We start from the raw sequence: 24,663 nt of genomic DNA, 5'->3' as shown, positions 1-24,663 counted from the left end.
ATGGAGACGCAGAGCCCTCATTCTCAGTCTCGTCGTCAAAACACTCTTGCTCAGATCCCGCAATCTATGGAAACCGCGCTTTCACGCTTCAGGCTCGACGGCCAGACCACTACGTATGCAGTCTGTCCAGTGTGCAATTGTACTTACAAAATGACGGCCGACCCCAATTCAAGTCACCTGCGATACCCTACGAATTGCGTCAACAAACCCATACCAGAGGCTGATCCTTGCGGCGAACCGTTGCTGCAGCGCTCCGCTGACGGGCAATTCGAGCCAATAAAAACCTTCATCTATCACCACTTCCACGACTACCTTGCCGGGTTGCTATGTCGTCCCGACCTGGAGGCCTTGATGGATAAGCCTTGTGATGAATTGCTGGCATCCATCGGGAGTGCGCCACATATTGTCAAGGATGTTTGGGACGCGGGTTTCTTTCGTACTTTCAAGGGACCGACTGGCCAGTCTCTATTTATTGACAGAGGCGATGAAGGCCGATACGCTTTCACGCTCAACGTTGATTTCTTCAACGTTGAAGGCAATCGTCAGCGAAACGCATCAACATCCACCGGCATCATCTCATGCGCATGTTTGAACCTCCCCCTTGATATCTGGTACAAACACGAGAACATGTACTTAGCTGGCATCATTCCCGGGCCTTCAGAACCTTCGGGAGACGAATTAAATTTCTTTCTTAATCCCGTGGTTGATGATATGGTTGAAAGTTGGGAGCGAGGGATATGTTATTCCAGCACAGCTCTCAACGCTCGCGGTCGGGTGACACGCAGCGCCATAGCATGTCTAGTATGCGACCTCCCTGGCGGCGAGAAAGGCCGCTCAGCTAGCGGGTCCAACGAGTCATTTTTATTGCACAGCCTGCCATTGCTGGCACAGGTCGACTTGTGGTCGAACAGATATCCAGTCTGAAGATTGGAGACTTCGGGACAAGGACGAAGTACGCCGCTATGCTGAGCTCTGGAAGAATGCCGGAACTTCGGCTCAGCGCAACAAGTTGTTCGCATTACACGGGGTGCGGTGGTCGACACTCTGGAGATTATCATACTGGGATCCCTCTCGTCAAATCGTCGTCGACGCTATGCATTGTCTGCTGGAGGGTCTCGCGCACGCTCATTTCCGTGAATTTTTAGGCCTCACAGCCGACTCCGCACATCGCAAGCCTGATATTATCCCTGCTTTTGATTATTCCTTCCTCGACGTTGACCTCAACAAACCTCAAGACTTCCAAGAAAAAGACGTCAGAGTTGTCAAATCAATCCAGAGCCTCCTTACTGAAGCGGTCCCCAACCTTGAGGGGAATGATACGCAGCTTATCGAGGATCACCTCATACAGTTAGAGAGGAAATTGTTGAACAAGACGGTCCCATCCCTTCGGTTCTTGTTGGTGGGATTGGGCATCGCGCCAGACGCCCCACACCCTGGCAAAAAAGTCTTCAAACCCCATTGGGTTAGATCGCTCATCAGTTGGGTAAGTATTTTATTTTATTGGTGTTATTGTACCCTCTTAAGCCGCCGCTCTAGCGTCGAACCCAACCTTTCGCTCCTGGGCTGTCCAAATCGCGCATTGGTACCCCGGAAGTCATGCAACGTATTACTGATGTCATTAGGACGACAGATACGCCATCCTCCTTAAGATCAGTCCCCTATAACTTCGGGGAAACGAAAGCTGGGACTGTGAAGGCCGATGAATGGCGCACATTAACGACAGTATACTTACCCATAGCTCTGGTTAGCTTATGGGGTGAGGGATCTACTCATCGCACCCCGGAAATCGCAGCCAGTCGTCGTGCCATCCTTGATCATACGATGGCCCTCGTATCTGCCGTCCACATTGTATGTCAACGATCCATGACCACGGCTCGAGCAGAAGCATACCGTGGATACATTGTCGACTGGATGAGGGACTTGCAGGTATTACTTCCACATGCACCCCATCGCACGAATGGTCATATGGCGTTGCATGTCTGGGACTACCTGCAGCTCTTCGGGCCCATAAGGTCATGGTGGTGCTTCCCATATGAGCGTCTCATCGGGCAGCTGCAGCGGTTGCCCAACAATCACATTTTCGGTACGATTTCAACTTTTGTGTCAATAATGATTCTCTTACGCTGGCTCACGCAGGTCAGCAAGAATCAACTCTCCTTCACTCATACATCAAGGCTGCAAAGCTCAAATACTGGCTGAACCGACCTTCTTGTCCTCCCGTGTTTAGGGAGGTGAAGTCTCTATTTGACAGACTTGTGTCTCCCTCAATCGACGCAAATCCTATTTCTGTGCCCACAGATCACTCACCTACACCGCAACAAGTTATTCCAGAGGACCTCCACCGACTCATCCAAGTTCGGCGGGCAGTCTTGCATGCTCGCACACTTCACCGTTTATACCCGTGACTCCACCCATGTGGGCAACAGCCTGGTCCTCTATTACCCTGGTGGTATCAAGAATGTGCAACCGACACCGGGAATCATCAAGTACATTTTTGAGACGAAGGGAGTAGTGGGCTTCGCCGTGCAACGTCACCTCCCTCAATACTCTCGCCCTGACCCTTTCCGCCACTATCCTCACTTCCCAGCTCGTTTATATTCCTCAGCGCTTGCGGACCATCTCGAAACTGTCATGCCTGACTGGGTAGTGTCGCATTTCGCGCGATGGAACTTCTCTACACAGCACATTGTTGCCGTGTCTTTGTGTCAGGTGCGTTCCTCCCGCTGTTTCCACATGTTATAATGGTCTCACAATAAATGAATAGGACTGAACACAGCCATAGTATGCTTTTACGGTACCTAAAATTCCCTCACGATCATAGCCATATGTTGTTGTTTATTTGTACGTTCACTAGTAACCACGCCATTCTGCTGGAAATTTTGCGGATACTTCCGGACTGAGTTTCATTCTCTATATAAACCTCATCGAGTCATTTGTGTTTTTTTTTCTTCTTTCTCATCATTCTGCGTACATACATACACCTGTAAGCGCGGTCCGGCTTTTCGCCGTTACATAAACTATACCCATACATACATATTTTACTCTATATATCCATGATCCGGGACCCTGCCACATCTGATGGGACTGTAGATGTAGATGTAGTTGTAATACCAGTACACGTTGACGCGCAGGATTCGCAACCGGCTACCCCTAACACCGCTACCCCTATCAATCTCCAATGTGATAGTTCCTCAGATGACGGGACTGTCATCCCTCCTGCAGAGCCGATACTATCACAGCCTGCTCTCACTGATACTCCCATCAAACGCGATAGTTCCACCATATTACCCTTTACGACTCTTGCACGATGCCGAGTCGACACTCTGAACGCTATGGGCAAGGAGATAAAAGACCATGTTGTTGGCCCAATGCCAGTGGAGGCCTTTCTAGACGAGTTCCTGCCGAATCCGAAAAACCATGACCCCTCGGACTTCACTTCACTCTTCACTTCGGCCTCCAACGCTGAAGCATTCAATATACAATCCGTTAAGAGAGAGGAGGCTGCTTACGATTTATTCGTGAGTGACCCTGCATCTAAGGATAGTGAATCGTTGACAATCTAACTCCAGATCAACGGCATAAAACCCTTCGCCCCCCAACTATCATTTGTGAACTCGTCCAACCGTGCAGACACGAAGAACTGTTCGGCCTTCACATTCAACGTCAAGCCGGATGTTTGTGTATACGCCGACGGAACATCTCAAGGCTGCGATATCTCCAAACTCGAAGTCAACGTCGAATTCAAATGGAATGATGGATATGACGCATTCAGCAAAGATCCTGGGCCTGATACGCATATTGTATCTGTGACTGAGAAGGCCTTCGATACATTGGGCCAGATAACGAGCTATGCTAGCGCTCAGCTCGGCGCTCAATATCACACCCACGTGTTCTCTGTCTTGATCGTCCGCAATCGCGCTCGCATCATCAGATGGGACAGGGAGGGAGCTATTGTTACGGACGCCTTCAATTACAACGACCCACACTTAGCCGACTTCTTCTATCATTATGCGCGAGCATCGCCTGAGATGCATGGCGTTGATACTTCTGTCACGCCCGCTAGCACCGAGGATGCTGCTCTTGCAAGGGAGGCCTTGAAACTTCCCACCGCTACGCACATGTTCAAAGTTGCAGTTCCTGAGGATCCTGCTGTTGAGGACTCTGGCTGGTTGACGTTGATTATTCCCCAGCCTGTTGCAAAGGGTTTTCCACCTGTTGGCCGCTGGACTCGCACGTGCCCTGCATTTGATCTCCTGAACCAGAAGGTCGTAATGTTCAAGGACTCGTGGCGCGTGTCGATAAAGGATGTCCTACCGGAAGGCGAAACTTATAAATTATTAAAGTTACACAAAGTTCGCAATGTCGCAACATGCATTGCATTTCACGATGTAATCCACCCTATCCCTCAGCAAAACACCCAGACTGCTAAGTTTGGAAGCGCCGAATGGGCGTGTCCCAACAGGGATGTCGCCAAGAAGCTCATCACTCCGCATACTCTTCACCGCCTGGTTCTTGATATTGTGGGCGAGAAGTTGAACGACTATGCAAGATCTCATCAACTTGTCCAGTCTATCCGCGATGCGTTGTTTGGTGTGTATTTCTCAATCTCGCATATCACCTAATCTCATTAGCCACGCAGCTCACAAGGATGCGTACGAAAACGCAAAAATCTTACATCGAGACCTCAGTGTCGGGAATATCGTTATCTACCGAGGAGTGGGCTTCCTTATCGACTGGGACCTAGCAAAGTTGCTCACTATTAGGGGTTCTCGACAAACGACTCGCACGGTATGTTAGTTCCATGCCCAAACTCGTAATTTGTACTGATTTTGCTGTCGCTAAGGGAACCTGGCAGTTCATGTCTGCTCACCTCGTCAAGAATGGGACCGCCATCCATGCTGTTGAGGACGACCTCGAATCGAGCTTCTACGTCGTTCTGTGGACGGCTTTGATGTACGCGTCAAGCTACATGAGCATCGTTGACCGGACGCAATTCATCGCGCATACCTTCGACGCTGATCCGCTGCAGGGGTCTGGAGGATCCGCGAAATCCAATTTCCTCGTCGCGAACACCAACCTCCCACAAGATATATTTGTCGGCTGCAAGCCACTCGACAATCTTGTCGTTGAACTCGCTCAATTTTTCTCACATAGATACTCCAAGGTCCGCCCTGAAGACCGGGCGTCACTTGCGAAATGGCAGATTACACTGGAGAATGCTTTGGCCGAAGGGGTGGAGGGGGATGAACGCACGGCTGCAAATCAAATGGTGATAGATGTCGTACAAAACTTCGTGCTGGAGTCGCCTGCTTACAGGAAGGACATGGGTATGAAGCTCCTGCACTTGCACGACCCTGTCATCCAGATCTACAACAAGCACCTTGAGTCACCCGGTTGGCCTGACCAAGACGCGGCCAGACTGCAACCACTGCAACCGAGCGAGAAGGTAGCTGGGCGTCGCGTGTACACGAAGTCGCTTCTTGTCATGCAGTACTCGACGCCAGTGCGGGTGCAAGTCACACCAACTGGCAAGAAACGTAGGCTAGATCCTGAGGATAGCGACAAGATCCTCGATCCGGTTGGTGGCTTTGATAATCTTTTGTCCTTATGATACTCTAGTGTTACTTTGCGCGCTGCATCTTCGTACATACTGTGATACATTTTTCGTATACAATTTTCGTATACAACATTACTGATCCTGCGAAATCTCATACACCATCATCTCTTTCGGCCAAGAACGCGTGCAATTGAGGGAGCGAGTGTGATTCTTCAAATGTCAGCGCTACCACAAACAAATTTAAATCACAATCTTTCTATCTCCAAGTCGAATCGAAGTGACTGTGGCCACCGAGTGCCCGATGAGTCACCCGATGAATGCCCAACGAGTGCCCACTGTAATTTTCCTTGGTCAAAATTATATATTTTTTCGAACCTCATTTTACCGGGAGACAATCTGAAATTTCCTGGAATGGGCAAACACCCGTTATTATATAATATTTTGCCTCTGCGCTAAAATTTTGTAATTACCATGAATTACCACTGGTTGCAAAAGTTAATATTTATACTAACATTTATGTCAGCAGAACACTTGAAGTATTATATACATTTAGATGGACTTAAAATTTGTATCGAAATGTGTTGTTTTGCCGTGTCAAGTTGCCGGCAGTCAAAATTTGTTATGGTTTCAGTGTCAAAATTCAACGCGGAAATGGATAATTTCTCGACCACATTTTGATTCAAGTCTTGCCTGTGGAAAAACTCCCAAACCGCCGGTGTGTAAGTACTATTACTGTTGATTACTCGTCACACTTCGAAAACTTCCATTTCGGGTATTCTTCACCAGTCTTCGGGCGTGCGCAGACCTGTACATATCGAGTGAATGGTGGAAAAACCTCAAATTGACATCAAAAGCTACCTTGCAGTCTCCATTAGACGTCCAGTACATCTTTAAAGCTGAGTGGTATTCAAACATCACGCTGAATGTGAAAAGTCAATGCTGAAGCCATATCGGTCGCTATCTTGACGGAAGTACGCACCTGAAAGTATCCTGGCTATCTGTGGTGCTCTCCAGATGAAAGCTCGAGGTCAAGGAGGGCATGCTGTCTTGGTAGACCAGCATTGCATGCTGTAGTCAAGTCAAAAAATTGTACATCAGAGAGAAGACGGTAAACGTGCATCCCCGACGGAAATGAAGTTCCCTTTAGGCATCTCAGGTGATGCACCTAGGAAAAACGCAGCCGAAGTCTCTTGCGAATACCTAAGAATCCACTGCATATCCGTGAGCAGCAGCTGGGAGCAGGAAACTGAAGCCCAACGCACGATGCCGCTCGCCTTGTTGTCAAGAACGATATTACCATCTCTCACGGTCACAAAGAGCCCTTTATAATCCCCCGAGGCGCTCTCAATCGTGTAGTTGCCGGGAGAGAGGAGACGGTCAGAGTCAGACATAGTCAGAGGAGCAGATATATGTGTGTCAGGGGGGATGATATGGCCTTTGATGGTCTTCTATACATTCTCCCTCGCAGGAAGCGAGTTTCGACTCTTCCATGTTGCTCTGTTCCAACTTGGAGCCTACTCGGCTCGCCGCGCAAATAGTGTCGAGGGTAAAGATAAAGCAACGACGGCAGCAATAGATATTATTACATAGTAGTGTTCGACCTGAGGCCTGAGACATCCTAAGACTTTCCGGTCTTGAGTCAGACTTCTGCTCAAACTTGAACCAGACCCCACGTCAATGCCAGAGGAACGAAGTCAAGTCCTCGACCCGGACGATGCTCTTATCCTCCCAAACCACGCTCCTGCGCTAGGACGAGGGCGCCAAAAGGCTGTGAGAGGCGAATGATCAACCTTAACTCTCGCGACTGGAATCCAAATCAATGGATTTCTTAGGTACTGGGAGCGCAAGCTAAGCTATGATAGAATTCTGGCACCACGTGCACACATCAATCGTCCCTGATGATGTAGTCACTTTCAATGCGGTGAATCAGAGTCGTTAATACTGTTCACCCCTGTTATCGAGTTGTATTTGAGGAAGGCCATCTGGGTGAATGTAAGTCTTGACACAGGAAATGACACGCGTGTATGCATCTCACTCACTATGAGTATGTTTACCGCGATCAGCACATTAACACTGTTAAAAAACTTGACAAACGGAAACAAGATCCGTAGGATCGGGGTGCCAAAAGACTCGAAAATATCAGTTGAGCGTCGTGCAAAATTAACGGGAATTAGCACGAGAAGCAGCCTGGATCCTGGTCTGGAGATATCGTAGACTGTCCGTGTCGGCAAGGTTTGGAGGTGGGTGGGTGGACGAAAATCGGTGAGTGACGCGAAAAGGGTATGAGCAGACAGAACTTTCTTGGATTGATCGCCGACACTCAGCAACGACCCAGGCGAGTATCCCTCTATGAGGAACTGTGGATCACCCGAAGAGATCTTCTTGAAAGTATCAAGGTTCGAGAACCTGGGCCTTTGGATTTGTGTTCTTCATGTCTAATACGTTCAAAGGAGAAGATGGATTCTCGCCTTGGCCTATTAGCTCATTGGCAAAAGAGACGTTACAGACAGGAATAGATCATGTCCCCAGAATATAGCAATGCTTATCTATGTACTGGATTTTGTGAATTCCGCACTAGAACATGTACTGCCGGTGCTCTATACGAGAACTTCTCGGAGAGTATCAGCATCTACATAGTGTCGATGTGAAATGTGCCCCACATGCTGGTACTTATAGCTCAACATCGTTAAAGTCACAAGCTGGGGCACGTTAAGGGTCCAAATTCAGTTTCACCAGCCGAGTGGCACAATGCATACGCACATGCAATTAAAAAATACCCGCCTGGATTCAAGAGCTTCGCGACACGCATCGGATAAACATCTACTGTAATCCTTCCATTATCACCCTTCTCCATCAACACGATGGCATCGTATGTGCCTTTATCGAGAATCAGATCCCAAGCTCCATTCTGGTCAGCTTTCTGATCGTCGGCGAGCAATGATGGGTCCCCCTGCAAGAAACCGCATATGGCCGTGAGATTCCGAGAGTGCGCCACCGATTGAGCGAGCTGGACAGCTCACTATAATCAATTCCAAAAAGTTTCTGTGCCAGATAACATCCCCATGCCCCTCCGCAAGCGTGGATGATAGTGCACCATTTCCACTTCCAACTTCAAGGACTAACACATCGCGAAGGGGCGTGTTAATCGACCCACTTCACCATCTCACTCATCGCCTTGTTGCCGAACCTAGGCGCAAGAAGCATAAATGTAATAGAAGCAATGTGGATACACACCATATTTCACCCTCATCACCGTTTTCACTGAAGTTCTCCAATTCTTCTTCGTAAACGTTCTCCCAACTGATTGGCGATAAGTGACGGACCTACAAGTTTACACAGAGGGTGGACACGCCTACTGCTTTGTCATACCAAGCTTTGATGGCTCGAGCTTTGAGGTATCTATGACGTTTCGGGGACTGCCCTTGATCACCGAAAAGATTTGGAGCCCTCGATCACTGTGAAGATTTGGAGTTGATAGAATGAAAGGTACTGCTTAGTAAGCCAGTCAAATTAGCTCCATTAATGACATGCAGGTAACATGCGGTAGTGTTTCAACTGGCCCCACACAAATGCAGAGGAACCCCAAGAAATAGGTTCAGACGGCAGATAGTATAGCGAGCCTCGACCAACGGAGCGAGTGGTGATATGTGTCATGATGGATATATCAATGCGATGAAATACAGTGTAGACTTGAAAACTGAGTAACTCTTCCGGTTCAAGAACTTGGAAATGACTTACCGGCACGACGAGTAACCAACGTATAAGAGTTGAATGTTATCTCGAGTTTCCATCTGTCTCGTCTAACAAGTCTTTAGCCTCGTTGATTTTGCTTGCCATGTATGGGAGCCCCCGCGGTGATTTGCGAACTTTGCGAGCACGATATGATGGTGGGCATCTTTTAACTTGTTGCGTAGTTTTACGCCTTCTCTGCAAAAAGTACTGCCGTCAGACACTACGTGATAGAGTGAGCTGAGAGTGCAAACTTTAACCCAAGGATTGCAATATAGCCTTCTTGCGATTCATTTTCGCTTTAAAACCACCCTTTACCCACTGGTCTGCTGACTGCTTGCCAATAATACCATTGCGCACAAGAAGTCGTCCGAGTCGGTCCAACAAGAGCAACTGTGATAGTTCCTACACCGACAAATACAGGAATTGCCATGAGGAAGAAAAGAAGAGAGCAGGCGTGGCTGTGCAGGGCTGTGGCGATACCGCGTTTTCTTGAATGACTTGTCGGTGACTGTCTTCAATTTGCTTTTACGATTCAGCTCATTGATCTTGTTGCTGCATACTACGTGGCCCACCTCAAAGCTGAATGGATGACGCTGAATGGCGCCGACTGAATGACACCAAATTTTAGTTACTCTGGGACACTGGACATACAAAGTACCCTTTTGTGCTTTGTTCTTCCAAGCACAGCCTATGCGTGGTTCCTCGTCCCCCTTTCACTGCTAACTTGCTGTAAAAAACTGTTACCATTCATTTACAGTAGACGCTCATCCAGCAATAAATAGCTCTGGCCTTGGATCACGTTCCTACATCCTCACTTACAACACATTGACGCTTTCCCTCTCCATCTCTCACACCCATGACCCACACATTCTTCACTCTGCAACAGAACGTTTATCAAGCCAGTCATGAGCCCATAACCGTGGAAGACGTTGACGAGCTCAATGTTTCTTCTCAAGCCTTGCGGCGTCTTATCAACTCAGCTCAAGGCGCCACCGTTGGAGTGGCAGCCACGTATCGCCCCGACTGTACTCTTTCGTCTTTAGCATTTTCAACGCTCACCAGAGCACTCGTAATTCATTTCTTTGCTGCGAATAAGCCAAATCCGCAGCAGCAGCTGCAGAAGAAGAAGAAGAAGAAGAGCCAGGAACATCAACCTCAGGTTTCCCGAGGACGCATCCTTATACAAGACGAAATTCTGTGTAATATTGGCATTAAACTCTATGGGTACAGGATAGACAGAATCGCAATCGGTCTCTTCCTGGAGCTCTCACTTCGCATCAATGCCGGGGTTGACATCCTGTCGGTGTCCAACAGTAATCGGCGCTCCTTCCAGGCAATTATGGACGCCTTGGGCGGCATGACCTTACTCCAGAAGGCAAACGTGAAAACCCTCTTCTCTCATAAAGATGGGGACGTAGCGACCAAGGATGTGGCGCTTCAAGCTTGGGCAGCATGTCGCGCTGCCACACTGGATGACATGACGCTTAGATATGCTGCCCTATCTCGAATCGCCACAGACACAATGCCAGATGTTGTATGTAATCTTCATCACGTCATTGACGCCTCCCTCTGATTCATAATGTAGCATCTGAACACCCTAGCAAAGATCTCTCGCGACGCTGAAGTTTTGGATTCTATGAAGCCAACAAAAGTCGTCAACCATGTCAAAGCAGACTTCAACTACAAGAAGGGTGATGTCAACCTCGAGTGCACTCGCTTCAGTACCCGTATCATGAAGTCTAGATATAGCGACCAAGTATGTGAATTTATGAGACGGTATGCCACCAACTCTGAACGTTCGCACTTACAGGTCATCCAAATCGAAACGATGGTTGGAGATAAGCGGACAATGGTCACTGGTCGTGCAGAGCGAATAGATGGAAAACAGGCTCATATCAACATCAACGGCAAGGTACATGCTTCGAGCAAGGTCCTCACCGTGACAACTTTTGGGAAAGGAGACTTGACAGCCGCTGAATCATTCAGAGAAGATGTAGTGCTAAAGGCGCTTCAAGGTACCATAACGTTGACCAAATATCCATTCTTCTGTAGTATCTGGGCGCCGTCATTAAACATATCATGGCCGCCCCAGAATGCTTCCACCACGTCGTTCGTCTACTATCCCGACGGCACATTGAACCCCTCGCAATATGTTGCAGTGGAGCGAATTATCTCGCAAGCGGACAGGGATCGTGTATTGCTTATTCAAGGTCCTCCTGGTACTGGCAAAACAACAGTCATAGCGGCCAGTGTCAATAGCATGATCAACACTGGCCCTATGGAGCGTACGGTTTGGCTTGTGGCGCAATCTAACGTTGCTGTGAAAAATATCGCAGAAAAGCTTGACAAGGTTGACTTCCGTGATTTCAAGCTTCTTGTATCCAAGGACTTCCATTATGACTGGTATGTCGCGTCTTCCTCACACCTTCGTCACACTGAATTTTGTTTTCATATTGCAGGCACGAACACCTCTACGAGAGACTGCAGCATTGTTTTATACGATCCGACCAATTTGGTGGCTCGGTCGTCGAAATCAGTCGACTTTTGCTCGACGCAAGAGTCATACTCTGCACGTTGAGCACACTGTCCAATCCCAATATCGATACCATAACTCGTCTTGTTCCGGTACAAACCGTGATATTTGACGAGGCAAGTCAAATAGAAGTGGGAGACTACGTGCCGCTGCTTAAGCGTTTCGAGCCCAGCCTCCAAAAGATGGTGTTCATCGGTGATGACAAGCAACGTGAGAACCGGGCAGGTATTTCATCATTGACTTTTACTGACTTGGATCTTAGTGGCGCCATACGGCCAAGATGATATTGGGCAGCTACGAAGTGTGTTTGAGTTTCCGCACCTCCGAAAGCGGGCACACTTTTTGAATACCCAGTGTAAGCTCGTATCTTGACTTCGTGTCCTCGCCGTCTCAACTCCGTCCAGACCGCATGCCAGTCGTCATTGGAAACTTCATTTCCCATCATGTATACGATCAGAAGTTGAGGACTATGCACGAAATCACCAGCAAGACAGCGTGTCGTTTCCTGGATGTCAAAACGGGCCGGGAGGAGAAAGCGGGGCACAGCTGGATAGTACGCCTTTCTTCCTCGCCTTTGTGAATGTGAATCTCAGCCTTGCGTCTTTCGTATTAGAATCAAAAGGAGATATCCATGGTTATCCACCTCGCCCGTTTATACGAAATCCAGGGCAAGAAGTTCAAAATCCTCACCCCGTACGATGCGCAGAGGACTACGATTGAAGAGCAACTAAAATCAGCGAAGCTTCTGTGGGAAGATAAGTGCTTCAATGTGGACTCCTTCCAAGGCAGGTGGTTCCTTAACATGCTGGAAGGATCTGGCTGACGTTTGACGCAGGAAACGAAGAGGACCATATAATCATCTCTCTAGTCCGTTCCCAGGGCGTGGGGTTCTTAAAGAACGCGCGCAGGACGAACGTTATGCTGACACGATGCAAGATGAGCATGATCATTTGCACGAACCGTGATTTCGTGACGAAGGGTGCAGCAGCACGCACGCTAGTCGGGAAGCTTGCTGCTACCATGGGCCTTGAGTCCTGGCTGGACAGTCGTAATATCATCAACGGCATCTTCAAGTGATTTGGACTGTTTACATTACGTTTCTTCGATGAGCTTTGGGACTTTCTTTAACTTGCTCGAGGCATCTTGCACCGCATTTTGTATTATATAGCAATTGATGTATGCACATGCTGTAAGCCAGAGTATACGTAGCAGACTCGTTATGTTGAACCATATATATGCATATGGAAACTTGTAAGTTAGCGTGCGCGTCGATGTCATCAAGCACACAGGATAGTCAACCTCAAGAAAACCCACCTCAATGCCAAGGTCAGACACTGAGTGTGTGACGGCGGCTTCCTAGTAACAAAGTGGGTAGTCAACATATCCATCCAACATTAATGATAAAATCTTCTTCCGCTTCTCGATCACGGCACCAGAACTGGACGAAGCAGCTGGAGAAGCGCTGTGAGAGATCTGAACCTAAAAGATCTATTCTCACTGAGAGAAGAACATCATACTGCTCGGAATTGGACGCACTGGCTGAATACTCACCCTCAAACCGAGGAAACACGGAGCCATCGGCCATCGTGGATCCATATACATATATCAAGCTAGATAAGCTCCTCTTGTGTATGTGCCCTTATTTATCCATAATATTCAGTCTATTAGCGGCAAAAAGCATACTCTCAGCTGGTGTTCTCAGCGACGATTCCATCCTACAATCATAATCGTTTGATTTCCTGTTGTAAGTTAGCATACACTATAACACAAATTCAGAGCAATCGTGTCATGGAGGTGTTGTCAATGTCTGAATGAAATAAGTCAGAGATGTCTATTACAATATCTGCAGCGTCCTCATATCCATCGTGTCACCAACATAAGTTAGGTCCTTGACCCGGGCGCAAATGACGCTCCTGCACTAAAACAAGTGCGCCAAAAGGCTGTGCGAGGCGAATGATCGACCTTAACTCTTGCGACTGGGAGTCCAAATCAATAGACTTCCTTGAGGCACTTACTCATCGTTGAGGTTCTGAGAGCGCAAGTTGAGCTGTGATTGAATTCTGGCGCCACGCGCATACATCGACTGCTTGGATCGTCCCTGACGGTGTAGTCATTTTCGATGCAGTGGATCAGGATCGTTAGTACTATTCACCCCTGTTGTCGAGTTTTATTTGAGGAAGGCCATCTGGGTGGATGTAAGTCTTGACAAAGAGGGAATGACACGCGTATATACATCTCACTTACTATGAGCATGTGTACCACGACCAGCACATTAACATAATATTGTGCGTGAATAGCACGTATTTTGGTGCTGATGAAGACGGACAGGAGGAAAGGTAAGATGAACCAAAAAAGAGCGGAGGAGGTTCGTGCCTTGTATGCATTCCGATCAAATTCTGACAGGTGGAAATGTCAAAATTTAAAGGGCCTCTCAGAGCCTCTCAGCTGCTGCCAGTGATCGTCGATGTTTGTTTGAATGCTCCTTTTCATTCAAAAAAACGACGACGATCAGTGGAATACGGTACGACAACTCAAGTTGCCGAGCAGATCTTAGATATAGGGGAGCTCAAAGCTGGGACGCCCACTAGCAACGCCTAGTATACCTGGAATGAATAGAAGTATGTAGATACGGAGTCAACCAAAATACTCACCTGTGCGAGCGCGATTATGATGGACGCTAACGTTCGTGGACCACAGCTTCTGATAAACGCAGGGCCGTCTGAGCGGGACACAGGAAATACTGGTCACACGGTGGTCAAGCAACACCTTTCGGAAGCTTGTCGGATCAGAAGAGAAAAATTCTGCTGATTCAGGGCCGGCAATCTGTTACACTTGTGGTCACGCTCTGTTTTTCTTCCTTCTCTCTCTCCCTTTAAATGATCAGCTCATATCCTCCTTTCATGACGCATATATATCACCACGAGAGACTGGCCATCGATGTCATGCTCAATGCCGTCGGTGGTCATACCTAATGATGCATCAAAGTCCTTACAATCACATCAGCTTCATACGCGCTAATTTTTTGCCACCCATTACCCCGCCCACCCACGGACATATGCTGGTTGGTTCGTGCTTTCCAGGATGGTCGTGTCGAATGTGTCTCAGTAACTGAGAAGTTCTAACTCATCATGCTGGCCTGGTGCAACGTCTCCTTAAAACGCCTCCGTCGACGTACGTCTACTCTATTATGCCATTCTCCCATTCCAACGTTATACTTCTGTTTTGTCGTTCTAATTACTGCACAGAATTCGTGTTAACCACAGGAATTACGTGCCCCAGATTGTCTATGCGAGGGCAAACCTCGCAGAAACCGCGAGTATCGTCGAGGACCTACAGACGCATTAGATGTGCATCTGGACCCCTGCTCCGGACTTTTGGCTGATCGAGATTTGTGCCCGGTGCGGAACTTGTATAGTTGTTTGAAATCGAGAATACTCACCATCAAACAGCAAACACGATGACATCCCCTTATCGAGCTAGATCAGCTCTATCCGTGTTTTGTCTATTTACTGACGCTAGAAAGTCCTAGAACTGCCCCACGACCACAGGATAAGGGTCTGCGGAAGACATCAAGACTGATCAGCAGTACACAGTTGTTGCATCGCATCATGCTCACACCATGCTTGTTGGTTGGTGCTTTCCATGTTTTGGTGTTCCATGACTCCATAACTGAGAAGCTCCAACCACCATCACTGGCCTGGAGATGTTAGATCGTGGACTGAGTGAGCTCTGGTCATTGATCTACATCTCCCTTTGCACGACTTATGTCGGTCAGTCGAGTGACAGACGCCTTCTCAGATTACCTGTGTATACAGAACCTCGTATGACTTTCCTGGTGTTCTGCGTTATCTCAAGTCATGTATGCAGGTCGATTTTCTCGAGGAAGAACCGACATCTCTGGTTGCTTCAAAAACTCAACTCCGCATCACTGTTCGTTCTGCGGGTGGGGTAGTTGCTTTTGAGGCGTGGTGTAGTGGTGTGGGTTGCAGGGTTGTTTTGATTCTCTTTACAACCAAGGTACGCATCTTGTTTGAACTCCTGCTCCCCGCTTTCAGCTGGTTGATATCTGTACCCGACGCAGCGCTAACCAACAGGATCAGACGATTCATCGCACTCACCTCTGAAGAAAGGAAAAGAGTGTCATCGCCTATCCAGGTGATATTAACTGGATGAACTCTACCTGCGTTGGTCGACTTGTTCTGACTCGATCTTGGTGAGTGTTGGTCTAGGAAGAAAGTTCGATGCTGATGGTGCGCAGATAATACTTACGGTCCATCGACCCGAGGAGTCCTTAATGCGACACAGCGTTAACCATGATGACCGTATTGGAATTACATAATAATCGTTCAAACGTTCTGCATTACCGTGATAGGGACACAGACGTCTTATTCCGCCAGACGGGCGTATCAATATTTTATTCGGCAGCCCTTGAGGCACATACACAACTTCGCACATTGAAAGCACAGCACCGCACCGTGGATTGAGGCCACGAGTAAGAAAAAAGCCTACAGCGCTATCATGGCTGACGTGAAGGTTTTGACCGCTGTTAGAGGCAGCGTCCAAGACAGGGTGACAGTACCACTACCGTAAGAGACATTTGTAGATGTTCACATTGTATTTCTCTGGAGTCGATGCAAAAGCCTGTATCAACGCGTGCAAAAAAGACATGTATAAAAATGATTCAAGAGTTTATGTGAAGCACGACCAATGGTCATCATAATTGCGTTGAAAGTAAGTAACCCAAGGCGAAGCCAGACCACAGAATGAAAGCCACCACACCCCTCAAGGCCAGCGCCTGCATGTCCCTAGACCCCGCAATAATCATCCAGTAGTCCACCGGATTCACGCCCAGGAAAAATATAAAACCACCTAGATAAATATCAAAACGGTCAATGCGGAACTCTCCTGCAAACTGAAGAGGCACACGCACAGGTACCCAGAAACGCCCAAGCCATCGCGAAAAGTAAACTGGCCGTACGAAAGACAACGAGGTAACTCAAGACCACCATCTTGCGCGGTTTCTAGGCTTTGGTTAATACAAGCTCACCACGCTCTAGGAGATTTCCTACCGGGGTCAAAATCTGTCCCGACTTCCTCCCCCCGATGATCAGGAGATACGCAAAGCACAAGTGGCAAATTGGCCCCACGAACATCAACGGGGGCAACAATAGCATCAGCACTTCGTAGTTCTCTTTGGACGTACGGTCCGTATTTTCAATACTAGTCGGCAGTGTAAACATAGTTACCGCATACGCGATGATGTTGAGGAATTGCTACAATAAGAAAGCGGAGGTGTCAGTCTTGCACGATAGAATGGGGGTTAATGATGAACCTACGCTGGAGCGGAGTCTCCCCAAATCGTCCAAGCGTATACGATTATACCAGCTGTCTTCTTGCCTCACCTCCTGCCACAATTCCTCGAGATCGGGCTTTCTGAGAGTAATCAAGCAAAGTTGAGTGAAACAAAACCGAGCGAAGGGCTGGGATGGCGGTTTCCAGTGGTCAGGAAGATCTGAGAGGTGGCTTTCGATCTCTTTGTGAGGTGCGTAGGCTTCCGTCTGAATCGGGTCTTTGGAGACGTCACCACCCGAATCGAACGAGGAAGAAATAGTGATGATAGTGTCTGAATATTCTGTGTATGACATGCATGTTCGAGATAGCCAGCGATGTATTCATAAGTCGTGAGATGGCGTCAGAGGGAACAGCGGGATACCTACATACCTCGGATTGTGCGGTAGATAAAAAAAAGCAGAGAGGACCCGGTCTTTCACAGTGAGTTTGCTAAGGTGGAAGCACCAGAGCAGATGCAATAGCCATGTATGTAGCCTGATGTTGTGATTCCGAGGGGCCTAATTGATTTCCTATAATTCCCACGGCTACAATGTCGTGCGTTCGCTGATCCGACATATAAGCATGACGAGGAAACATGTGTTTTTGGTTCAGACAGAACTTCGAGCGAACGGTAAGACAGATGTCGGTTTATTCAACGAAAAAGGCGGTTATGGCGATGTATGTGTGAGGCGACATTCAATGAATATCGTCAGAACTGGTTAACCAGGACCAGCTTCATGTGCACAGTGACACTACGAGTCAAGAAACTACCTCCAGCTGCAGTATGTCACACGCATGGGAGATGACCGGACACCCATAGGTGATTACATGAGGACGCTTCACTGAGTACTTCACAAATGAACGGAGGCTACTGGACTTCCTTCCGTTCCCATTTTCGGCTTGTTACCCTCATCTTCAATTTTCAAACATTCTTCGCTAGTTAATATGCGTGTTACAACGAACGCCAATAGAACTTTCCACTGCAGGTTGTTCTAATGCAACCTTGTGTTTCGGAAGTGGGTTCCGAAATTTACATTTGGAGGACCTATATGTGGTTGACCTAGTCGTACGTTCGGAAGGACCCAGTGACTACGGCATGAAAATATTAATATGGGATGTCAGCAATCAGACAATCCATCGCACTCACCTTCGCCTATCCAGGTTATAATAATTCTGTAAGAAGGCGAGCGCAGGCGGGGAGAAGGGGCTAGAGCTAGCAAAAAAGGAAATTTCGGTCTCAATGAAAGCACACTAAACTCTGGAGAAATTTCTACCGGGATGGGAACCTGTTCTTGGGCCAGGCTCCAGCCGGCCACGAAAATCATCCCTCGGTACCACAGTGCCACCATGATCCACTGGTACGGCCGGTAGAACAGCTCTTCGTAAGCGGCTATGTGAGAAACCGAATGAGTCAGTCAAGATAGAATGAGGATCAACAATATACACACGCCCTTAACGATTCTAACCCTCGGACGGACAATTAGATTATACAATCCATGTTTCGCCTCCTTCCACACTTTCTCGAGATTGGTCCTGTCGAGAGTGGTCGAGAAAACGCTAGTGAAGAAAACCCGAGCGTAGGGCCGGGCTAGTTCCCCGTCATCAGGAAGGTCTGAGAGCTGAATTTCGCATTTCTCTGCGGGGCTTGCAGGCAACGTCCGAGCCGAGTCTTTTGGGATGTCGCTGCCCCAATCGATAGAGGGGACATGGTAATATCGGTATCGGACATGGTTCGAAATGCTAGCCACGGGATTTACAAGTTGTGAAAGGAACGTCGGTGGGAACAGCGGGACACCTACATCGAATTAATACTGTAGATCAAAAACCGGAGAGCGACGCGCAAAAGTGGGGAGACCGCGAAGGAGAGGAAGAGAAGGAGTGAATTGCGAATCTCCAAAGTGCTGATCCTTTAAGGGAGTGCACGGGCCCGGTGCTTCACTACAGTAGAAGCACCAGAGCAGAATGATTTCTGCGTGAACTGTTGCCAAGGTCATGTATGATTGTGATTCGAATGAGGGAGGTATAAGGAAATTGATCAGCAGAATCAAACCCCCACGACCACGATGTCAAGAATTTATGCGTTCACTGATCACAATGACAATTTTATGCGTGCCCAATATCATGTCATAAAAGAAGCCAGATCTTGGCATGATCATCCAACTATGTGATACAGTTTCACCTCCTGAAACCACCTCAGCAGATATGCCACTAGCCAAGAAACCTGCATTAACGGCAGAGATACAAAGCTCAACTCCCAACATCGTGATGGATATCCTAGAATCAGGGTCTTGCTGATGACCAACAGATCAGCGTGAATTCTACATCAAGAGAGTTAAAACATACGCAGGCGGTGTTGTAAAATAACTTCATAAATTGCATCGCTGAACTCCTTCTTCTGAGAGCGGTGTATTAACCCCGAAATCGACCGAGAGTGTGCTTGATACATGTGGATGGCAGAGCTCAAAGCTTCCCTGACAGCAGCTGCATTGGGAGACGCCATGTACTCCTGGAGAGAAACATGGATAAGGTGAACGGCCTCCTGCTGATCGCGCGGTAGCTGGTCCACAAGATAGAAGTTGTGTTCCAAGATAATAATAGCGGCTGGTTGTCAATAATGAGTATACTCATCGCAATGGGGCCTAATTCTCACTAGAACCAAACTGAACAATGTTCTCAAATGCTGATGAACCAGAGGCCTAGCAAACGTTCAACATGAGAACTATGTGGACAGGCTGTGAGCAATGTGACATACCGGAGAGTGTAATATGGACCACATCTCCTTATCTTCGGGTCGGTAAGACTGATGAATCGTGATAGAAAGGCAAAAATGGTTGAGTATCGATCTACTTACGCTCTGTCGCTGTCAACGCATTAGCGATGCGTTCGGTCAGCAAGGCTCGACAGAGGATCAAGACACTCACGTTCTATCAAGGGATCACCAATGGGTTCGGTCAGCGAGGTTCGAGCTCGACAGAGGATCAAGACGCTCACTTTCTGTAAAGGGATCACCCGTTCGGTCAGCGAGGCTCGAGCTCGACAGAGGATCAAGACACTCACGTCCTGTCAAGGGACCACCAATGAGTTCGGTCAGCGAGGTTCGAGCTCGATAGAGGATCAAGACAACTAACATCCTGTCAAGGGATCACCAATGCGTTCGGTCAGCGAGGCTCGAGCTCGACAGAGGATCAAGACACTCACGTCCTGTCGAGGAACCACGAATCCATTCGGTCAGCGAGGCTCGAGTTCGACAGAGGATCAAGACACTCACCCACTGTCAGGGGACCACCAATGAGTTCGTTCAGCGAGGCTCGAGCTCGACAGAGGATCAAGACACTCACGTCCTGTCGAGGAATCATCAATGCGTTCGGTCAGAGAGGCTCGAGCTCGACAGAGGATCAAGACACTCACTGACTGTCAAGGGACCACGAATGCATTCGGTCAGCGAGGCTCGAGCTCGGCAGAGAATCAAGACACTCACCAACTGTCAAGGGACCACCAACGGGTTTGATTAGTGAGCCTCAAACTTGACAATGATCAACACACTCACCCACTGTCAAGGGATCACCAATGCGTTCGGTCAGCGAGGCTTGAGCTCAACGGAGGAACTCACTCACCCCCTGTTAACAGATCAACAACAGCTTAGGTCAGCACGCCAGCAGGAATGATTGACAGACGTACTTCCTGCAAGCAACCACCGATCATCAATAAGAGGCATTTTCAAACACTCCCACAACTCACTAAATACCGTGGAAACCAGACATCCAAAGCATCTAAAATCTTACTATCCTCGAATTTCCCAAATATGCGGGATAAGACTGTCTGAGCGGAGACTGCTTCCTGCACAAGTGTCCTCAAGACGTCGAGGTAATTTTAGTTGTTGTTTCTCGTCGCAGATAAGTCAGGTTTGGGTGGTCACCTTTCGACTGCATGACGGATGCACACATCCAAGTTAGTCCGCTGTGTGGAGACAAACAACTGTTTGAGCATCTCATTGTCCAAAGTTTCAGCCGTGCATTCGATGAGTGGCGTGCAATCTGCATCATCCTTGTCCATATCTAAATGTCCGAGAGAGCGACCATATGTAAGTAGCCAATTCAATAGATTGACCAGCTTACCAGGAAGGCATATGTGGCATTTTGGAGGATGTTGGTTGCCATTACGGCTGTACAAAAGCGTCAGTTGCGGCCCGTTGGCGAATGCTTCTCTGGCGTGCTGCGGGGCCAGTGCTTGAGCATCACTCCTCGATATTCCCTTGCTTATTAGCTCTGCATATATATCGTCGTAGAGAGCGTCAAACTTAGTAAATAGTACAATGACTGGAACTGAGGAATAATTGCGAATGAGTAAATCATACATGACAGATTCAGTTGCTTACTGCTTCCAGTATCACATTGAGAGAAAAATTTGACCTCGGCTTCCATGAACGACCTGCCATCCTCATCCATGGGAATGCAGTACCTGTGCCAAAGACGTGAGATAGTGCAAGTCAAATAATTGTACAACTACCATATGGCATGGATTCGATGCTTCACAGCTCGTTCCTTAAAACGGCTTGCGATAAAAGCCTTCACCTTATCAAATTCAGATTGTCCTCCTGCCTCAAACCCGCGTGAATCGTGAAAGACGAATCCCGGGTTGGTTCGAAACACCATTTCATTCTCAATATCATGCAATCCGCGCTGAGAACTTGTCAAGTGATATTACCAACCACTAAGAGCACACCCTACCTCTCTGGATGCCGCCAAAACGGAGACGTCGATCTGATCTCCGTGAGTCAATCATCGTCATACAAGTGGTAGGCTAGTATCATGAGCCGCACCTTTTTTCCAGCTCTGTTATATATTTCTGGGTTGTCCCGTGTCTGGCAAACCCTTTGGAGAATGGTGGTTTTTCCTGCATTCGCTCTTCCTATGATGAGGATTCGGAAACGCTGGAAATAGCGTTTTAGCGGCTGTGACTCGGAAGGATGCATGATGGAGGAAGGCCTAGTAGCAGTGTGTGAACTCTTTGAGCGCCCAAGTGCTGTTTATACGTTTATATTAGTAAGGAGGGAAAGCGATGAGCTTCGATTGGAATCTGGCCAGTGGATATGGCGCTATGTCTTCTTTTTGTTGGAAATTACTGCATGTCGAGCCTCGACTTGATCCTAATAGAACCGTCGCCCGCAGGATATTCTAATGCAATCTTATGTCTCAGAAATAGTTACGGTGTCCTGTAAATTTGGTCTGGGGCCAAATCAACACCGCTAGTTTGCAGAGGCCACCCATGATGCATTGATGCATGCATGAGGTCAAATTAACCTATATAAATCAGCGTAAATTTGCACTGCATTGCGAGCAGACAATGAGGCGGTTTATTATGTAAGTCATTATTATGTAATAATATTTCAGAATTCGTTTCAGCCTGAGATTGTTTTCTTCCTGCAGGGCTAGACCTTTAACCCATTGCTGGGCGAATTCGAAGTAACATTTCTTCTCGTCATGGATATCTTCAGTTGCAAAGGAGCAGTGAGTCGCGACCCCGCTTTTTACACCTCTTAGCAAAAGGCCTAGGAACGCCTATTGTATCATCGTCACCCTTGATGTCTCCTTGCGCTTGCCAAACCGCATAAACGAGGCAAACATGATGCCACTAGTGTCAGGGTGGGCCTTGTGAGGTGACGTTATCTATTCAATCGGCGAAATACTAATAGTGAGCAGTGAACGGATAGACGTTTGAGATACAACCCCCTCCTCAAGGTATCCAGGATGCGCTTACTTCTCTGCATTCTCTACCTCGTTCGAGTGATCCGAGCCGCGCCTACCACTAATTCAATTACTATCAATGATAGTTTCGAAGCGGTATCATCCTTGGAGCAGAGAACTCTGTGGAGCATTGTCTCTACCTGTACTCTGACTATTCTTGCATGCACATATGGTGCTATCCATCCCAATATTCCGAGTCCTAATGATAGCTCCTTTCGTATTCTATGGCGACGGTTTGTCATCATGCTGGTCGCACTGGCCGCTCCCGATGTGATCATTGCATGGGCTCTGCGCCAGAGGCTCTGGACTCAGCATATCACAACAGAGTTTCAGGATCATTTCAGTATTCATAATCCCAAAGATTGGTCTGAAAGTGAGTCCTACACTCTGAACAGTTTCTTTGTACGACTGAGTATGTACTTTTTTAGTCATAACTGATGAGCGTGTAGAAGCACCTGCAGAGCAACGCGAAGGTGAACTCGACCTTCTATCTTGCATCCTGAACATGGGTCCTTATGGCTTGCTTACCTCTTAAGATCACGCTGGCACCCATACTCTCGTAAAGTACGCTGAAGGTGAACCATCCGCACTAGTCTTTCTTCCGAACCGGCAGTTCATAGCACTCCAATTTAGGATATGAAGGAACTCATACTCGTGCGAAGCCATTGAAGGAGAACGTTGGGGTTGATGTTTCAGAACAATCTCAAGGCATGCTTGTCTTGTACTCTCTCCAACTAAATCTCTTACGTACGTCCTTAGATTACAGATGGACTCAGACTCACAGCTTCTTTGCGCTGATGGGCGGTTTCATGCTTTATGTGGACGGGAAACCCTTCCAAACACTGTCGCCCGACCACCTACTCAACCTGATACGTACTAGATCCATCTGTGGCCCAACCCTCACAGAAAAGCAGATCCGCGACCGGAGCAAAGGGAATGTGGTATCAAAGGGGTTGATCCTCATTCAGGTGTCTTGGTTTGTTTTGCAGCTCCTCTCCCGCGCCATCTATCACCTCGAGACCACACAGTTTGAGGTGGGGACACTTGCTTTTGCGGTTCTCAACTTCGTCACCTATGCTCTGTGGTGGAATAAACCTCTGGATGTAAAATGTCCTCATCCAGTCTACTGGAAGTCGACCGAATCCAAGCCAGAGGTCCATGTGTACGTTTGCGCCTCAATCAATTCTACCGCTGCTGACCACGTCCCTCTTAGTGTCCCTAAAAACAATGGTCCGATGCCTTTGCATACCACGATTATTTCAGCCATGGACACATTTGTAAAATTCTTTGGCATTGATGCCATGTCTTCTTCAACGCTACGAGTTGCAACGTTTGATGGCGTCTGCCCCTTTGAACTAACCCCCCGGCAAAGCAAGGCTCTGACTCTCGCTGGATACGCGACGGGAATCATTTTTAGCGCAATCCACTGTGCCGCTTGGTTTTATGTCTTCCCCACATATGAAGAGCAGCTCTTATGGCAGACGAGTGCCGCCGCTATTACTATCGGACTCTGTATTGCTCTCGCAGTGCTCTTGGTTCTGTATAAATGGATCGCTGCAAGGATTGATTCGGTGATGTTTAAATTAATCTTCCCGGTCAATGTATTGTACGTCATAGCACGTATCACCCTTTTCATACTTATGTTCACCACTTTGCGCGATCTTCCTCCTGACGCATACAAGACAGTGTCGTGGAGTAATTTTGTGCCGCACTTGTAGTTCTTGCTCGTGGTACTTGTCATGTATGTCGTACGTTTTTGATCAAAT

The 24,663-nt window shown here is 47.9% G+C and overlaps 10 protein-coding genes across 10 annotated transcripts; 5 read left to right on the top strand and 5 right to left on the bottom strand.

Annotated features, from left to right (window-relative positions):
- Positions 1-2,183: 2,183 nt before the first annotated feature.
- DEU56DRAFT_727980 (uncharacterized protein) lies at positions 2,184-2,742 on the top strand (the record flags this gene model as incomplete). Its single annotated transcript, XM_041348019.1, has 2 exons — positions 2,184-2,288; positions 2,356-2,742. Coding segments are annotated over 2 exons (492 nt in total), but the record flags the coding sequence as incomplete, so codon positions are not given.
- A 590-nt stretch (positions 2,743-3,332) lies between these two features.
- Positions 3,333-3,698, top strand: DEU56DRAFT_691051 (uncharacterized protein; the record flags this gene model as incomplete). Its single annotated transcript, XM_041347132.1, has 2 exons — positions 3,333-3,518; positions 3,570-3,698. Coding segments are annotated over 2 exons (315 nt in total), but the record flags the coding sequence as incomplete, so codon positions are not given.
- Positions 3,699-3,809: 111 nt separating this feature from the next.
- Positions 3,810-5,611, top strand: DEU56DRAFT_728043 (uncharacterized protein; the record flags this gene model as incomplete). The annotated part of the gene is made up of 3 exons (XM_041348023.1): positions 3,810-4,590; positions 4,640-4,788; positions 4,844-5,611. Coding segments are annotated over 3 exons (1,698 nt in total), but the record flags the coding sequence as incomplete, so codon positions are not given.
- Positions 5,612-6,186: 575 nt separating this feature from the next.
- Positions 6,187-7,391, bottom strand: DEU56DRAFT_977496 (uncharacterized protein). Its single transcript, XM_041359652.1, has 4 exons — positions 6,676-7,391; positions 6,537-6,625; positions 6,416-6,476; positions 6,187-6,362 (listed from the first exon to the last, which is right to left on the bottom strand). The coding sequence occupies exons 1-4, from the start codon at positions 6,946-6,948 to the stop codon at positions 6,297-6,299; spliced, it is 489 nt and encodes a 162-aa protein (XP_041213278.1). The 5' UTR covers positions 6,949-7,391; the 3' UTR covers positions 6,187-6,296.
- A 557-nt stretch (positions 7,392-7,948) lies between these two features.
- On the bottom strand, positions 7,949-8,924 carry DEU56DRAFT_970604 (uncharacterized protein; the record flags this gene model as incomplete). Its single annotated transcript, XM_041359437.1, has 5 exons — positions 7,949-8,031; positions 8,318-8,564; positions 8,708-8,744; positions 8,792-8,857; positions 8,914-8,924. 5 exons carry the CDS (start codon positions 8,922-8,924, stop codon positions 7,949-7,951), a joined length of 444 nt encoding a protein of 147 aa, XP_041213277.1.
- A 243-nt stretch (positions 8,925-9,167) lies between these two features.
- Positions 9,168-9,745, bottom strand: DEU56DRAFT_778246 (uncharacterized protein). The gene is given in 7 exon segments (XM_041351817.1): positions 9,168-9,247; positions 9,258-9,262; positions 9,302-9,386; positions 9,425-9,484; positions 9,541-9,565; positions 9,595-9,622; positions 9,672-9,745. The coding sequence occupies 5 exon segments, from the start codon at positions 9,717-9,719 to the stop codon at positions 9,332-9,334; spliced, it is 216 nt and encodes a 71-aa protein (XP_041213276.1). The 5' UTR covers positions 9,720-9,745; the 3' UTR covers positions 9,168-9,247; positions 9,258-9,262; positions 9,302-9,331.
- A 16-nt stretch (positions 9,746-9,761) lies between these two features.
- Positions 9,762-13,034, top strand: DEU56DRAFT_970603 (P-loop containing nucleoside triphosphate hydrolase protein). The gene is made up of 8 exons (XM_041359436.1): positions 9,762-9,789; positions 9,869-10,823; positions 10,875-11,045; positions 11,100-11,692; positions 11,749-12,032; positions 12,227-12,375; positions 12,436-12,607; positions 12,658-13,034. Exons 2-8 carry the CDS (start codon positions 10,146-10,148, stop codon positions 12,897-12,899), a joined length of 2,289 nt encoding a protein of 762 aa, XP_041213275.1. The 5' UTR covers positions 9,762-9,789; positions 9,869-10,145; the 3' UTR covers positions 12,900-13,034.
- Positions 13,035-16,416: 3,382 nt separating this feature from the next.
- DEU56DRAFT_778222 (uncharacterized protein) lies at positions 16,417-17,095 on the bottom strand. Its single transcript, XM_041351816.1, has 2 exons — positions 16,753-17,095; positions 16,417-16,691 (listed from the first exon to the last, which is right to left on the bottom strand). The coding sequence occupies exons 1-2, from the start codon at positions 16,829-16,831 to the stop codon at positions 16,537-16,539; spliced, it is 234 nt and encodes a 77-aa protein (XP_041213274.1). The 5' UTR covers positions 16,832-17,095; the 3' UTR covers positions 16,417-16,536.
- A 3,597-nt stretch (positions 17,096-20,692) lies between these two features.
- On the bottom strand, positions 20,693-22,235 carry DEU56DRAFT_554206 (uncharacterized protein). The gene is made up of 8 exons (XM_041346779.1): positions 21,973-22,235; positions 21,881-21,913; positions 21,660-21,832; positions 21,529-21,611; positions 21,269-21,475; positions 21,070-21,208; positions 20,892-21,003; positions 20,693-20,834 (listed from the first exon to the last, which is right to left on the bottom strand). Exons 1-8 carry the CDS (start codon positions 22,123-22,125, stop codon positions 20,793-20,795), a joined length of 942 nt encoding a protein of 313 aa, XP_041213273.1. The 5' UTR covers positions 22,126-22,235; the 3' UTR covers positions 20,693-20,792.
- Positions 22,236-22,900: 665 nt separating this feature from the next.
- On the top strand, positions 22,901-24,615 carry DEU56DRAFT_880215 (uncharacterized protein; the record flags this gene model as incomplete). Its single annotated transcript, XM_041356082.1, has 2 exons — positions 22,901-23,223; positions 23,664-24,615. The coding sequence occupies 2 exons, from the start codon at positions 22,901-22,903 to the stop codon at positions 24,613-24,615; spliced, it is 1,275 nt and encodes a 424-aa protein (XP_041213272.1).
- Positions 24,616-24,663: the final 48 nt, after the last annotated feature.

The sequence above is a fragment of the Suillus clintonianus genome (genome assembly GCF_016758775.1).
Source record: "Suillus clintonianus strain FC179 chromosome Unknown DEU56scaffold_8, whole genome shotgun sequence".
NCBI classification, from domain to species: domain Eukaryota; kingdom Fungi; phylum Basidiomycota; class Agaricomycetes; order Boletales; family Suillaceae; genus Suillus; species Suillus clintonianus.
Note: the sequence above shows the minus strand (reverse complement) of the source record. Positions and strands in the feature narration are given on the sequence as shown.

What these genes read in the sequence shown, in the direction of transcription:
- DEU56DRAFT_778222 (XM_041351816.1), bottom strand. Translation starts at nt 16,831, where the DNA reads ATGGTGGTCTTGAGTTACCTCGTTGTCTTTCGTACGGCCAGTTTACTT. An exon ending in TTGGGCGTTTCTGGGTACCT is followed by an intron (nt 16,692 to 16,752) that starts GTGCGTGTGCCT and finishes ATATTTATCTAG; the next exon opens with GTGGTTTTATATTTTTCCTG.
- DEU56DRAFT_554206 (XM_041346779.1), bottom strand. Translation starts at nt 22,125, where the DNA reads ATGCATCCTTCCGAGTCACAGCCGCTAAAACGCTATTTCCAGCGTTTC. An exon ending in TTTTGGCGGCATCCAGAGAG is followed by an intron (nt 21,833 to 21,880) that starts GTAGGGTGTGCT and finishes ACAAGTTCTCAG; the next exon opens with CGCGGATTGCATGATATTGA. An exon ending in ATGCCACATATGCCTTCCTG is followed by an intron (nt 21,209 to 21,268) that starts GTAAGCTGGTCA and finishes TCGGACATTTAG; the next exon opens with ATATGGACAAGGATGATGCA.
- DEU56DRAFT_970603 (XM_041359436.1), top strand. Translation starts at nt 10,146, where the DNA reads ATGACCCACACATTCTTCACTCTGCAACAGAACGTTTATCAAGCCAGT. An exon ending in AGTCTAGATATAGCGACCAA is followed by an intron (nt 11,046 to 11,099) that starts GTATGTGAATTT and finishes TCGCACTTACAG; the next exon opens with GTCATCCAAATCGAAACGAT. An exon ending in AAGGACTTCCATTATGACTG is followed by an intron (nt 11,693 to 11,748) that starts GTATGTCGCGTC and finishes TTCATATTGCAG; the next exon opens with GCACGAACACCTCTACGAGA.
- DEU56DRAFT_977496 (XM_041359652.1), bottom strand. Translation starts at nt 6,948, where the DNA reads ATGTCTGACTCTGACCGTCTCCTCTCTCCCGGCAACTACACGATTGAG. An exon ending in ACTTCATTTCCGTCGGGGAT is followed by an intron (nt 6,626 to 6,675) that starts GCACGTTTACCG and finishes ACTTGACTACAG; the next exon opens with CATGCAATGCTGGTCTACCA. An exon ending in CGTCTAATGGAGACTGCAAG is followed by an intron (nt 6,363 to 6,415) that starts GTAGCTTTTGAT and finishes CGATATGTACAG; the next exon opens with GTCTGCGCACGCCCGAAGAC.
- DEU56DRAFT_778246 (XM_041351817.1), bottom strand. Translation starts at nt 9,719, where the DNA reads ATGGCAATTCCTGTATTTGTCGGTGTAGGAACTATCACAGTTGCTCTT. An exon ending in GAACTATCACAGTTGCTCTT is followed by an intron (nt 9,623 to 9,671) that starts GTTGGACCGACT and finishes ATTATTGGCAAG; the next exon opens with CAGTCAGCAGACCAGTGGGT. An exon ending in ATTGCAATCCTTGGGTTAAA is followed by an intron (nt 9,485 to 9,540) that starts GTTTGCACTCTC and finishes TACTTTTTGCAG; the next exon opens with AGAAGGCGTAAAACTACGCA.